This window comes from Marmota flaviventris, chromosome 4, assembly GCF_047511675.1.
Source record: "Marmota flaviventris isolate mMarFla1 chromosome 4, mMarFla1.hap1, whole genome shotgun sequence".
Taxonomy (NCBI): domain Eukaryota; kingdom Metazoa; phylum Chordata; class Mammalia; order Rodentia; family Sciuridae; genus Marmota; species Marmota flaviventris.
Window position 1 is genome coordinate 31,016,851 of NC_092501.1, and position 15,544 is coordinate 31,032,394.

General features: G+C 46.2%; 1 protein-coding gene across 2 annotated transcripts in view; it reads right to left on the minus strand.

The window, feature by feature from the left end:
- Positions 1-3,517: 3,517 nt before the first annotated feature.
- Positions 3,518-15,544, minus strand: part of Dntt (DNA nucleotidylexotransferase) — a 37,153-nt gene continuing 25,126 nt past the window's right edge. Inside the window, exons 9-11 of one of the 2 annotated variants that reach the window (XM_027930217.2) lie at positions 11,669-11,914; positions 7,570-7,650; positions 3,518-3,934 (exon numbers count right to left, since the gene is read on the minus strand). In XM_027930217.2, coding sequence (XP_027786018.2) covers positions 3,848-3,934; positions 7,570-7,650; positions 11,669-11,914 — 414 coding nt within the window. In that variant the 3' untranslated portion in view covers positions 3,518-3,847. Of the gene's footprint in view, positions 3,935-7,569; positions 7,654-11,668; positions 11,915-15,544 lie in introns of both variants that reach the window. The other variant, XM_027930216.2, reaches the window with a different exon arrangement.

The window sequence follows — 15,544 nt, forward strand, 5'->3', positions numbered from 1 at the left end:
CTGTATTTGCCTCCTAAGGTTCTTTTAATAGCCACTAGAGGGCACTCTGTTCATATAGTAGGAGGCACCAGGGATGGCTGAGTTCTGATTACCAGTCACCAACCTAATTGATAAAATTCCTAACCTAGGGGCTGGGGTTGTGGCTCAGAGGTAGAGCACTCGCCTAGCATGTGCAAGGCCCTGGGTTTGATCCTCAGCACCACAGAAAAATAAAATAAAGATATTGTGTCCATCTACAACTAAAAAAATATATTTTAAAAAAGTGAACAATAAATCCTTTAAAAAAAATTCTAACCTAGAGCAAAAAATCATATGCAATTTCAGCAGATGGCATTTGTGGAATCCCCAACAGAGCTTCTCAAATAAGAAAGTAGCATTAGAATTTTTGAGGTTCTCTGATGAGGAAAATCGTGCATGGGGCTGTTGACTGGTGGGGACCTTCAGAGAATCAGAGCTGCAGAGTTGGTTAGTGAAGATAGGCAGGCCACCTGTATGCTCACCAAGAGTTAGTCACCTGCTTTCCTCTTTTCTCTCCCCATTCTCGCCACATTCTCATGCCTCTGGAAATATTTCCTCCCTGCCCCTACACTGATAACTTTTCTATTTTAGACAAGTATATTCACAAAAGGAAGCTTTATATCACCACCATAAGCAGAAAACTGTGACTTTTGTAACAGATTAAAATAAATGCCTTTATGGAATGTAAGCTTCATGTTTATAATAATAGACAATTCTGACAATTTTGTTTACTGTTCTACACCTGTACTTAGAAAAATGGCTGCTCTCAATAAATATTTGTTGATTATATCAGCATAAAGATATTCATCTACATACTATCTAAAATAATATTGAATATTGTCCCTAGGAAACAAAGGAGCAGCAAAAGGGCCAGGAGACTATCTCATGGATTGTGATCAGACGCTGTCAACAGGGAAGCAGTGGGAAGGTGGCCCGGTGTCACAGCTTATCCAGAGCCCACATGCCTGCTGCAGACAGACAGGCCTGTGCGGCCTAGTTTTCCAAAAGTAGCCAGACATCCTATTTTTTTTTAATGTGCATTTTTTATAACGTTGTTGTATTTTTTTAATCTTTATTTATTTACACGTGGTGCTTAGGATCAAACCCAGTGCCCTTCACATGCTAGGCACGCGCTCTACCACGGAGCTACAGCCCCAGCTCTGGGGGCGGGGGGATGTGCATTTTTATCTAGTTTTAAATACTGGTCACTATTTTTAAAAATCCCTAAAACACAGCAAAGACCTAACACAACACATCTGTGGGCTGTTTTAGCAGAGGGGCTGCCAGTCTTTGACCTTTGTTATCCATCACAAAACTCCTTTCCCTCTTTCAAGTTTCACATGTATGAGAGAAGTCTTGGGAAGATCCTTTCCAAAAGTCCGTTCCAAACAGGAAAGTTCTGGCTCAGCTGCCTCATGACTGTAGAACACGGGGGTCCTTCCTCGCCTCTGCACTTGCTTGGACTGCTACGGAAGATTCAAATCCTCCCATTCTTTAAAACCGGCTGGGATCTGTCCTCTGTGAAGTCATCCCCAGCCTCCCCAGCCTGGAGGGACAACCTCGGACACCCTAGAGTTTCTATCCTGTATCGTCCTATCCAGGCAATTGCTCCTCTCCTCCAGGTGACAGCTCCCTTACTTCTGCACTAACCAACCCTATTTTTCTCTATCATCGTCATTTTTCTGTTCATTTTCCTGGCCTCTCCTCTGAGAGGATGTTGATTTATTGAAGAAGAAAGCTGAATTCTAAATATTTATCCCTGACGGCCCTGGTCTGTGACTGACCCTGCTTGCTGACTCCTCAGTGGGCTTTGAGGATATAGTTTCTCTGGTAACCAAGATGGTGAGGGTTCCTGTGGGTAGATTCTGAGGGGGCCAAGCAGGGCATCTCTGTCCCAGGCCACACCTCCCAGCCTCCCAGAATTGTGCACCTATTGACCTTGGTACCCCCGTTTCAGTTTCACCACGACCACAGCCAGCCTTGCATGGAGAAGCTGCCTGGCCAAAGCCCTCCAAAGAAGAGCTCCCGGGTGCAGTCACCTGCACACACCCAGGCTCGCACCCATGTAGGCAAGCCACACCCCAACAGTGTCTGACTGGACACAGAGTGCACAGCTGACCCACGGGCAGCCTGCCTACGGGCTATGGCCACTGGTCAACCCATGACCCATCAGGCCTAGATTAAACTGGCTCTATTTCTCTGTCTCAGAAAATAGAAATAGGAGTTTCAGGGAGTGAGGGACAAAGCTGAGGGAGTCCCCAGGGCCCCTGATGGTCTGCGGGAGTGGCTGGTCCTAGCTGTCTCATCCAAGGTGTGATTCTCAGCGTGTCCAGCTGTGCTCCTTTGTCAACCCTTGGTTCCATGAGATCATTGTCCCAGGCCCCCTTTAAGCCTGCTGGGATGTCTAGAGGAGCTTTGATTCGAGTGTCCTTCTGCACACATTAGCTCATGTGGTCCGAGGTGCTCCACGACTTCAGGCTTGGGGTCTGGATCTCCCCACATTAACAGGACTGATGCAATCATTCCCTCACTTCCCCAGGGGCATGGGTTGTTCTTGCCTCCCATGTATTTAAGGTCCATCCTCCAGCCACTCCCTGACCCTGGCCCAGGGAATTCTGCTAATGCTGTGGGGCTAGGTTAGGGGAGTAACATTACCTAGGAAGGAACCTGGGTAATGTTGGTTAAACCATAATGGGGAAACACACACCCACACCCACACAGAGCGGGGTGTGGTGAGCCGTGGAGCCCTGATGTGTCATGCAATACGTGACCACAGGAACGTGAATTCCCAAGAAGGTGAATCTCCACGGAAGCTGATTCTGCTGGGGGCCTCCCCCCATCCTCAGGACCACCTCGTTTCCCTTTTCTTCCCTCTCTGTGGCTTCTTCAATGTGTCCCTCTGGCTTTCCTTTCTTGAATATGGGTTAATGGTCGTCAGAGTTTGCCTCCAGCTTTTCTGCGGGCTGAGGACCCCAAACCTGGGACAGATGCCTTTTAGGTCCTTCAGACCACAGGACCTAGTCTGTGCCCTCCTGAAGGGAACAGCAGTCAGAAAGAGTTGGCACCTGGAAGTTCCAGAGGCTCCCTCCCTTCCCTTGGGTGCCCTGAGATAAAGAACCTAAGGAGATCACCTTCCTGAGAAGGACTCCAACGTGAAAAAAGGAGGGAACTATTCCTTAGGTGGTTTGGGTTTGCAATTCCTTCTGATGGAGAGCAGGGAGAATCTACCTGTGCCGTGGTCCTGTGCTGGGACACTTAGAGCCCAGCTCCATGGTGGTGGGAGAGCTGCTGGCTTTGAACTACACTGAGCCAGTCAGCAGTCAGCACCAGTTCCTCCTGAAGCTCCAGATGGAGCCCAGAGTCCCCCTTGGAGTCTCTGCATGTTCTAATTAAGCCCATTTGTCCCCTTAAGAGAAACCACAAGCTCTTTATTATTCCATTATTTCACTTGTGTTTAGAAACATTTTATGATAATTGAGTGAAGAAGACACCATCATCCCGTTTTCTCCTATTTTTATTGAAGATAACCAGTATCACAGCTACGCTGAGGGCAAAGTGGGTTTTGAGCGGTTCCTTGGTGGGTCACAGTGACAAACCCATTTCTCTTGAAAAATGCATTGTGAATTCTAAGCCGTGGTTGCACAAAGGGTCTGTTACACCTATTACCACATGCTTCCTTATCATGTCTCCAAAGCAGCTTATTTCTAGTAGCAATCTGTATGTCAGTAAGTCCTAAGAATTCCAAACTTTCTTAAGGAATCCTTTACAGATATGAAGCATAATTTATTTAACCTGAAAAGAACCGGAACAAAATGTTGATAACTTTTTCCTAGGCATTTCTTTCCCATGGTTCAATGTAATCCAATCCCAGATGTGCAAAAATTTCTTCTTCACTTTCTGCTTTGAGAAATATCCTCTGAAAACATAACAAGAAATAATGTGCATTCAGTTATTTTTCTTAAACATCTCAGTGCAGACACGGTAAAAATGTGACTTGTAAAACTCTTATTAGAATGAATTATTACAAAATACTTTGCTTCTGAATATATAAGTCATCGTAACTAGTTTCTGTAAATTTTACATTTTTCCATCCAAGAATATGATTGTTTTGGTTTGGATGTGAGGTGTCCCCCAAAAGCTCACATGTGAGACAATTCAAGAAGGTTCAGAGGAGAAATGATTGGCTTGTGAGAGTCTTAACCTAATCAGTGAATTAATCCCCTGATTAGGATTAACTGAATGGTAATTGAAGTGGTAGGGTGTGGCTGGAGGAGGTTGGAAATTGGGGCTGTGGCTTTGGGGTATAAATTTCTATCTGGCAAGTGGAGACCTCTTTCTCTCTTTGCTTCCTAATCATCATGTGAGCTGCTTCCTTCAGCCACACTCTTCCACCATGATGTCCTGCCTCACCTTGGGCCCAAGGAATGGAGCCTTAGTGAAGGCACTCCCCCTCCCACTGTCTTGACAAGATCACAGTGACCTTGCTGAATGCTGGCAAAGCCTGCTGGTGGGAAACCGAAACCATGAGACCCTTTTTTATGCAATTGGGACTTTTCATTTTCATGCTCATATTCCTGACAGGAAGCATGAGTATGCTTAATGCCAAACCAAATTAAATTTCAGATGGCTAGAACATAACAGGTAGCTCATGCCTTGAAGGCTATTCTACTACCTCTCAGTATATCGAGGATAAAATAGAAGGCTGTTCTACTATCTCAGCACATTGAGGACAAAACTGATAATGGACAACAATCATTCTCCAAAAGGTCATGAGAATTTTAGGTACCACATTGATTATATCAACTAAGAACCCAAACCCATTTTTTCAGGCCTCTTAGAAAGTCTAATAATTATTCTTATTGCACAAAGCCCACCATATGTAGTTTTGTTTGTTAAGGGAAAGTTATGTTATACACTTAGGAAAGTTAAGGCTGGGTTTTTTTTTGTTGTTGTTGTTTGTTTGTTTGTTTTTAATTGAAGTTTGAACCACATCCTGATACATTCTTCCCTTTTCTATAAATCCTCTTTTACCTCACATAGGGACCTATGATGAGCATAGTTAATATTGGTGGTAAGTGGACTGAGGTTCAGAACTTGCGTTTCAGTGAGAGAGATTACAAAGATATAAGAAATAGTGCACCTTGTCTAAGAAACAAAGAAACTCTTTGAGAAAGCAGCCCAACCAGTTTTATGAGAATAAATTTAGAAATTAATTAAAGTAGCTTTATAAGACATATTTTTAGAATAATGTTAGAAATATTATTTAGATTCTTAAGTTTAGAATTCTTAAGTTTTTAGTTTCTATGGGTTCTTAAGATGCTTTAAGAATAGTTTATAGACTTTAGTATAAGATTTAAGGGGACTTCTTTAGATGGGAATTTTAGATTGGAAATAAAGTACAGATGTACTTTAAACTTAAAGGTTCATAACAGGTTAAGAGACTTAGAGTCTCGTTATGTAGTTTGGCATCTGTTAATAAGAAAATAGTACATCTTGGGAAAAATAGTACATCTTGGTAAAATCTGAAAAATGCAAATTAGTGACGGATTTTATTAATGATTTTGTACCCATAATAAGGAAACGTCACATCCTGGAAAAATGTAAATCGATGTCACATTTTTCTATACCCCTAATGATTGTTAAGGAAATGTCACATCTTGGCAAAATTTGGAAATTGTATAATTAATGACGTATTCTGAATCCATAATGATGAGAAAAATTGTAATAAATGACCCAGAGAAAGCTGCATTAGAGCTCTCTCTCTGGAGATTGCTCCAATGGAACGACTCCTGTCTCATCCTTTGCGCTACTTACCACAGGAACCCCTGGACCCCTGGACCTCGTTGGGGCAGAACCCTGGCAGAGCCTGATGTCTGTGGACTGAGACCTCCAAAACTATGAGCCCCCAAATAAACTTTTCCTCTCCTGAAATTGTTCTTGCTGGATCTTTTAGTCAGAGTAGTGAAAAAGCTGACTAAAACAATGATACTTGGTGAATTAAGATAAAGTTGTGACATCTTTCCATTTAAGCAAAAGGCATTAGCAGTTCTTAACAGCTGTTCATTAGAACCACCAGATGGAGCTGGGTTTTTTTTGTTTGTTTGTTTGTTTTTAATTGAAGTTTGAACCACATCCTGTCCAATGAAATTGAAGCTTCAGGAGAGGTCCTGTCATCTCTCTATTTAAAAGTTCTGGATAATTCTAATGTGCAGTCAGAATCATGTGCTGCTAGTACTTACAGGACACTTACCTACTAAGTGTTGAGTTCTCTAATTTCTGCACCTGTTCCCAACCACACCAGGCTCCCACCCCATGATCTCTTTAAGACCAAGCACTGCTCTCTTCCTCCACATATCTTCTTGTAAATAGCACAGTTCTGGGCACATAGAAGGTACCTGTTTGCTTAAATTATTTATTATGTATTAATTTGTCTTTCTAAATTATATCATATTAATCTATCTCCACCCACATGCTCAGCTTCTGGGGGTTTCCTGCTAGCACCTACAGCTCCTTCTCTGTAAGCAGCACTTTGAATTTCTTTGGGAAATCCCCTCTCTCTACTCTCAATCCATGAAAGTCAGATGGAGCTGCTCTCACCTCCAGGGAGAAGCACACAGCACAAGCCTGGCAGATCAGAGTTAACAGCATCAGCTAGGATTCTTGCTAGTACTATTAAGAAAGAGATTCTGCTCTGTTGGAGAATGGGACTCATGGAAAAAGCTGGCCGGCGAATGAATATAACATTGCAGGAAGCCTGCCTGAGCACCTGGATACGGCTGCACCTGAAGCCAATGTTACCCCTAGACACTGCAATAAGCAACCTAGTTCCCTTTCCTTTGCCTGTTCATATTTAAAACTGAGGCATCCCTAACTAAATACATCTCATTTGGACTATCAACTCCTAGAGGGCAAGGACCACTGCTTCTAGTTATTTTATAAGCACACTTATAGCAGTGTGCTTGACTGCTATAAGAGCAGACCATGGTGCTTATGGTTATAACAGTTGAATCTTGGATGTTTCATAATCCATGTAGTAATGTAATCCTGAGGCATGAATTGGATCATGACCACAGCAAGGCTAGTGTGCATGGCTCACGAGTCACATACCTGATGAGCCTAGCCAACTGCCCATCTCCCTCTCTGGGCAGCTCTGTCTCTCTCCTTTATCCACTCAGAATGCTACTGCTTCTACATGTGCAGGGTAATCAGGTGTGTTTGTGATTTGTAGGGATCCCTGGTTTTCTTTGAAGCCACTCACTACAAACACCAAGGACATAGCAAACCCAATATGTTCACTGCTCCCCTGGCTCTAGGGGCTACTTTAGCTTTTTTTTTTTTGAGCCCAAAGACCCTGAGTTGCACTCTGGGCCAGGTGGGGGCTGTCAGCTGTGGGGGGTGTTTCCAGCTGCTCTCTTCTGTGATCAGCTGGGAGTGGGACACTCATAGCAAATGAATGATTCCTGGACACTAAAATCAGTCCAGGTAAAGTGCTCAGGGGGCCAGTCTTAGGGACGAGGACCCAAGTTTCCCATGTCAGGAAGGAAGCACTACCTTGGTTTTGTCATACAAAGCATGGTTATCCAGGATCATCTTCCGCTCGTGTGTGGCATAGCGACGGAGGTCTCTCTCAAACTGCTGGAAAGTGATAATGAGAACAAATTAATGTCACGTCCAAAATGTCTTCAGTATTCACCGTTTAGAGATGGCTGAGACCCTCTAGTGAAATATCTATCTCCACTAAATGTTCTCAGAGTAATTTTTCTCTCCTAGGGAGAAACTGATGGCGGAGCTCTGTGCTCCCATGAGTACATTGGACTGTAAGCTTGGTGAGAACAGAAACTAGATGTATTTTGCCCAGGACCCCCATTCCCTAGGCAAATAATGCCTCATGTGTAGAAGTAAATACTGGACCAGGTTTAAGATAAATAATTTTACTTTAAAATTTGAATCTTATTATTGTAAAAGAGAACAAGGAGTCAGGGATCATATTCCAGGATTCTTGTCCCTACCTGGCTGTGTATCTCTTGGCAAGTCACCCAGCCTCTCTGAATCTTGGTTGGTCAAAGGATAGTGGATAGGCATGATAAATTCCCCTCTGCCTTTACCATTTCCTCCTACTAAGATTCTGTGAAGTCACCTGTTCCAGAATGGCTTCTCTTATAATCAGGAGTTGGGCTCTGAGGCTTCAGGGAGCAAAACCCGCAAAACCCAAAGCCTAAAAGGACAAGAGAGCTTTGGAAACGGGATTAATGACTAGCGGTTGTGAAGCTGGTTTTCCTGAGAGAAGCAAAGGTCTAGAAATTTTGTCCTTAGAACGTCTAGGGTAACTGCGCCCTCTAGTGGCAACAGGTGAGTTCCTATCAGGAAGCCTGCTGTCCTGGCTGAGAAGACAGTTCAGCAGAAGTCCTGGCTGGAGATGGGGCCAGACTTGCGGAAGAATTGGGGAGACGCAGACAGGTCTGTGAAGGTTCAGGAGAGCTGCTTGGCTCACCGCCTTCCCACCTCCCAGCCCTGGCCACTGTCCTTCCTCCCCCAGCCTTAGCTGGGTTGTGTGGCTCACACCTGTGGACTGGTGCCGGCTGGAGAGACTGGAGGTGGAGGTGAGGCCGGGGCAAGTGGAGTTGATGAGGGGCTGTCCCGGATCCCCCGCCCTGCTGTTTGGGTGTTGGGTGAGAGATGTATTCCTGGGCTCCTCTGTGAAAGCCTGAGGAGCAGTTTCCATACTCCATTAGAAATTACGCTGTGTCTGCCATTTGGAGATTAATGAAATTATTAACAAATATTTGCTGAGTTTCAGCTGTGTTCTGGGTGCTTGGAATATGAACAGTGAACAAAAGAAAGAAAGTCTGCCCTGGTAGAATCTAGCAGGGGCCACAGATAATTTATAGTAGCAGAGGAAATAAGTTAATTATGGGATACGTTAAAAATAAATGTTAGCTGGGCCTGATGGTGCATGCCTGTAATCCCAGCAGCTCCGGAGGCTAAGGCAGGAGGATCGGGAGTTCAAAGCCAGCCTCAGCAAAATCGAGGTGCTAAGCAACTCAGTGAGACCCTGTCTCTAAATAAAATACAAAATAGAGCCTGGGATGTGGCTCAGTGGCCGAATGCCCCTGAGTTCAATCCCCAGTACCAAAAATAAATAAATAAATAAATAAAGTGCTGGGAAACAGGCAGGGCAAGGATGTTATGTTTCAGATAACAAAAGGTACACATTGGTAGAAGCAGTCGTGGCACAGTCTGACTGTATCATCACTCCAACAGACTTCAGAATTTGGGCTGTTTCTTAGCTGTTGCATATGCGTGTAGAAGTTGTGCACTGTGAAACTTTAGACAGCACAGTTATGTGTGCCTTTTGTAGATATTCGTGTTTATTATGACAATTTTAGGGCAATTGGAAGTAAGGTATCTTAAAGAAGAGATGCTTTTTTAAGTAGGTACCTGGCCATCATCATTTGTGTGCCTCCTCCCAACATGTGACATAAACATACATGATCCATACTTTTGAAGAAATTCCAGCTGTTGTGGTTTAGATCTGAGGTGTCCACTAAAAGCTCATGTGTGAGATCATGTAAGAAAGTTTAGAGAGCCTTAACCTCATCAGTGCATTAGCTAATCCACTGGGATGGATTACTGGGTGGTAACTGGAGGCAAGCTGGGATATGGCTAGATGGGGCGGGTCACTGGGGGGGGGGGCGTGTCTTTGGTGCTTATCTTTCCTCCCTGGTGAGTGGAACCCTCTCTCTGCTTCCTGGTGGCCACATCCTGGGTGGCTTTCCTCCATCATCCCCTTTCACCAGGATGTTCTGCCTCCCCTCAGGCCCACAGCTGTGGGGTCAGCTATCTGTGGACTGAGACCTCTGAAACTCTGAGCCCCAAATAAACTTTTCCTCCTCTACGTTGTTCTTGTCAGGTCTTTTGCTCATAGCAACAAGAAACCTGACTACAACACCAGGAAATAAAGCCAGGCTGACCAGCTCAGCAGACCTGCTTGGAAGAAATGTGATTCAGGGAAAACAGACGTTTCTCTTGATTTTTAACTAATGAACTTCGTGCACCATCTAGAGAGCATACCATACCTGGGTGGCTTCAGAAAACCTCAGCTTCGTGTGTTCCTGCAGATGGACCCTGTTCAGGAAATCGCTGGGCCCAAAGATCACAAGGAAGCTTTCTGGTAGTTACTATCCCTGGGCCGAGGTGACATTAGACTGGACCAGGAATTTTAGACTAGACCAATCCTAGTTGCTTATCAACACTTATCCCCTGGGGACAGAGTGCCAGATGAGAGCCAGTAGAGGTCAGCGAAACACACCATAAGTGTGTCACTTAAGTGATATACAGATTATAAAGATAATCAAAAATTAGCTCAGCTTTAAATATGCTGAGCCCTTGGCACATTTAAACTCATGCAGCATCTCATTTAACAGGCGGCAGCAGGGCTATGAGGTGGGCATCACTGTTACCAAGGACAGATGGGCAACTAGGGTTTTGAGAGGTTTAATAACTTGTGTAGTCACCCTGCTAAAATCTGGGTGAGTTTGGTGTTCTGCCAGTGTCTTGTAAAACCAATAGCCATAATTTCTGAGAACTCTTGAGAAAAGAGACCAGAATGTGTTGAAAACATTTTATCTTAAAAACAAACTAAGCAAAGGGCAGCCGTTTCAGCCTGTGAATCCCAACTGGCATGACCTTGTGTGACCTTGCAAAGATTTCCTTTTAGTTCTGTACCCTTTCTCAACAGACTCTGTATTCCCAAAGATTTATGTCTTCCAGACAAATTACATTTATGGTGTATCTTTCATTCGTTTTTCCTTTTTTTTTGGTGAATGAAAGATGCATTTCATTGCTGGTTGACATTTTTTGATTAGGATAAGAAATCCCAGGGCTAAGATCCTGTGCTGAGATAATTCCAGCCCAAAGCAAAGACACTGGAACTTAATTCTAACTCAAAGACAATTCATTTACATTGTGCAGTTAATTAGTATAAAACCCTCCATTTCATTCCAGGCAACAAATGGGTACTTTGGGAAACAGGTGCAAGAGTGTGAAGAGCACATGTCACAGCGACTCAGCCCATGGTTCCTTCTCCTGTGAGCATAAAATGATGGGAGCCAGGAGCTGCTGTTTATCCAGTACTAACCACACACCTGGTGCTGCTGGGCTTTGAGAGCATCATCTCCAAATCTCTGGAACCTAGGGAGGTAGCCAAGGTCAGGGACCTCATTTCCTCTATGGGAAGACTGAGTGCAAGATCACCCAGCTGGTAGGAGGCGGAGCAGGGTGAGTCCAACCCACGCTCTTCACCACCTGCTAGTCTCCACTTTGGAGCAGGGCTGCTTCCTTGGTCTCATGCCTGAGCTCTCAGAATCCCCAAGTTAATAAGTCTATGTGGGGTGGAAGGTTTACAAGTCTAACCTGTTCCCAGGTGAGGCTGCAGCTGCTGCTCTGGGGATCATACATCAGGAATCACTGTTCTAAGTGAACCTGTCTGGCATGACCGTGTGTGGGTACAATGCCTGATCTAGAGGTTTCTGGGCTCAGTACAACACTGGCATCCCATCCTCCTGCTGTCATCTCTCCTCTGGGCCCCAGCAGAGCTGGCCTACATGTTCTGGAAGGCCAACATCATCCTGTGGGTCCATGTAGCACTTACCCGGGAGCCGGTCCATCCCAGCAGGGCGAAGGCACGGCGCTCATAGGGGCACATGACCAAGTCCACACGGATGGCCTTCCAGTTCTTCCCTCCCTGCTGGCTGGCCTTGTCGCTGTCCACTCTCTGATGGTGCAATTTTAGAATCAGAAAGCATTTTTGAAAATGATCTAGAGCATCCACCTTCCTGCTAGGCGTCTTGAGCTTTTCAAATGTCGACTCCACAAGGTCACAGTATAAAAGTAATCCCTGAAATAAATGACAAGACATCAGGAAGGTCGCCAGGGGAGTCTGCGATCTTATAGCAGGCTGTTGACCAAACCTTTGCAGAGCTGAACGGAGGCAGGGGTATTTTTGTCCTCACATCCAGAGTCCACCTGGCACAGTAGGAGAGGCAGCTGAGTGAGCTGAGTGTCTTATCCCCCCCCCCTGTAGAAAAAGAATTTAGCCACCAGAGGAGCTGAGTTCCAAAGCCACTTAACAGCAAAACCTTGAGAGAATTTGCCTCCCTCATCCAAGTTTTGAACCAAAAAAAAAAAAAAAAAAAAAAAGAATTTGCCTCCCTCCTTCTGACTCTACAGCCATTGCTGAGACTCCCCTCTCTCCTTGAAAGACAAACCAACCATTAAAAAAAAGTCACGCTGCTGCCAAGTGGGGTGGCTTTGAGATCGTGTCCCCATGCTATACGATGATTAGGTTGAAGTGGATCAAGGTCTGTGGCTGGAAGCTCAGCTCCCCTTTGGGGCAGGGTGACTTGCTATTTTCAGCAGCACTGAGGCTGCTTTGTCTCTTGCCTGCCTCTGAGCAAGTGGGGCAGAGTAGATAGCTCATCTGAAGTTGCCTCCTCAGAAAGCTACCAAGTGATTCTGGGACACGGCGAGGCAAGTTGCCGTGTGCTCCCTGGGAGTTCTTCACAGCACAGGACAGAGGAGGGGAAGAGAGAGGCAATTTTCATTATTTTTGGACATGCTTTCTATTCCTTTTGCAGATCTCCAAGAGCCACTGTTTCCATTGAGAGGAGAGTTGTTCCTTTGCCATCTTGGGAGAGGGCAGTGTAGCAAGAACAAAGGCCCTGCGAGGATTAGGAGGGCTCTGCTGTTGGAAGGAACCTCTGGGTGGGGGATGCATGCTGCCTTAGGGGACCTCCAACCCCAGCTCATTAAAACGCTTTTCAATGAAACTTACTAAAACAGGTACATTATAGCTGACTTTCATGTACATTTGAATATGTAAATTTGAAGAGCAAGTTATTAAAACATTAGCAAGCTTCCCGTTGAAGCCAGATTTGTAATAACATCTACCTTCCTTTCAAAAAACACCTGCAACACTGGCTTCCTAGGAGTGAATTGTGCTGCTGCTCTTGCCAAGGTGGTGACACGTGACTGGTAACAGACGGGCAGCCATCCTTGGTGACTTTGTCTTGAGTTTTGCAAGTCCTCCCTTGAATGAGACGCCCCTCTGCATGTCCGGTTCTATCTTCAGCAGGGTGTAGTTGTCAGCATATATGCAACCCCTGCTGTGGACTTCAGTTTTCTTCTTTCTTCTGGGATTTTGGTTGTCTGTCTCTGTGTCCTGTAGTTCCCTGCCTCATCTCCCATTTCTTCTCTCCTATGAAAATTCCTTTTAAGGGTTGGACTCTGGCTTCCCCATCAATACCCACGGGCCACCCGATTTCCACACCATCATGACCTTCTTTTCCCACTGGAAACAGAGAGTCCTGACTAGGAAAGAGGCATTTCCCTGCTCCTTCCTCCCTGTCCCCAGGGGACAGAGCAGCCAGATCTCAGGGTAAGGAGAGCAGAGAAGGTGGGACATGCTTAGCAGAGCCTGAGGTCCCTTCCCACCCTTTGCTTTCAATCTTCTCCAGCTCCTCAGCAGAATCAGCGCCCCCTATTCAAAGTCAAATCAGCTTCTCCAAGCGAAAACAGTGTCCTCCAGATTGTTTCCAAGACCCCTGCTGATATCAAAGTCCACAGATGAGTCCCTGCTATAGAGGGGTGTAAAATTTGCATATCACCTAGCCCATCCTCCCATGCTCTGTAAATCAGTTCTAAATCACTTACAAGATCCACTATATGAATGTTAGGTGAAGAGTTGTCTCACGACATGAAAAAATTCTGCATGTGCTCAGCACCGATGCAGTTTTTCTGTTAATATTTCCCTCCAGGGTTGGTTGGATCCTGGGATACAGAAGCTGAGGTTATGGAAAGCGAATTTACGCTCTTTTACTTCCTATCGATCTGGATCACCCAGCAGTGCCACAAGCTGGAGATGTGGTGGCAGGGAACAGTTAGAGGCCCTGTACCCAAGGTCCTGCTCGCCAGATGTGAACCTTAACCAGAGTTGGCCAGTGTCCTTTCCTTGGGGTGAACTACACATGGGCAGTGTTAGAATTCAGGCAAATGAAGTCTTTGGCAAAGGCGATCCCTCCCCAAAGGTCGAGGCTGTCAAGCTCTTTGCCTTCTCCCATCTCACCTCCCACCACGGAATTTTCTGCCAGGGCAATATTTAGAATCATCGGAGGTGGCTCAGCTGATGTCCCTGGGCTGTTCCTGCTGAACACCTGGAGTGTGCGCCGCCTTCACTGTGCCTGAGTACCTGCATGTGCGCCTGCGAGGCTGTGGTCTTTATCATCCTGAAAGTGTAGTTTGGGTTTAGAAGAGACAGAGGTGGAAGTTAAATATGGAGAACTGGGGGGCAGGCCTGGAGCTGCGGGGGTGTGGTCAGAACTGCCCCGCCCCTTCTCCCTGCTGTCAAGCTGTCAGTGAGTCAGTGAGTGACGGGGAGGGAGCTGCGTCCCCTCATCCGCCCCAGAGTCAGGCTCTCAGGCAGAGTTCAATAAGCAACAGCTCATGAAGGATCATGATAACCGCCACATTTGTTTAGCACTGCAGTTCTCTCAGTCCCCCATTAGCGAGGAGAGAGGCTTGTCATCCCTGCTTTAGAGACTGAGGGAAGTGGAACGTGGAAGATTAGGGGGCCACCCCAGGTGGAACAGTGAGGAACTGGCAGGGTCCCCTGGGCTCAGGTCTTGCATTTAAAACACCCATGGCTGCTTGGGGACGGCAGTATGATAGTCTTGAAACCCAGGAAGGACCAAGGGAAAGAGGGCTCCCACTGCCCCCTCCTCTCCCATCCCAGTCTCAGCATGAGGAGGGGTGTCCACAAGCACAGGTCAATGGGTCCCCCTTTGCAAGGATGCAGGTGGGCAGGCAGGCAGCCCACTCCACCAGGCCTCAGCCTGCAGGGTCCAGCGCTGTGCTCCTTCATCTGTCGGGGGGAACCTTTCCTCTTTACCACCCATGCAGAGTAGCAGCCAGAGTAGGTAGCTCTTCCTTGTCCTGATGTCCCCTGTGGGGCCTATTGTGTCCACTCTCAAGGACCCTTGTTAGACTGTGTCCACTGTCCTGAGAGGGACACAAGGAGAGACTCACAAGCAAATGTGGCTCTGGTTCCACAGTTGGGTCTTCACTTCCAGTGTCCATGGCTCTGGGTCTGTGTGTTTCTAGCTCTCATTTTCCCTTATCTGAGATCTCCTCTCGCTGGCATATACGATCCACCTCACAAATACGATCCACTGAGAAAGGATGAAGCCGCACCAGAACAACACCAGCAAACAGCCTCCTTGGCACTTGCTTTGCAGGGTGGGGCCCTCTGGTCTGTCTGTGACATGGGGCTCTCACTAGAATGGGACAGGAGTCAGGGCCTGCAGTGGCCACAGGGTTAGCTCAGCTTGGGTTCCTCCATGGGGCATGGGCCAGCCTGTCACAGGCCTGGTTTTGTCAGCGGGTGAGGGCTCTGAGCCATGACCTCTGCTGGGCCAGCTTGCCTTCATTCATTTCCTCCAGGTCCAGGCGGGAACAGAAGAGCTAGGAATTC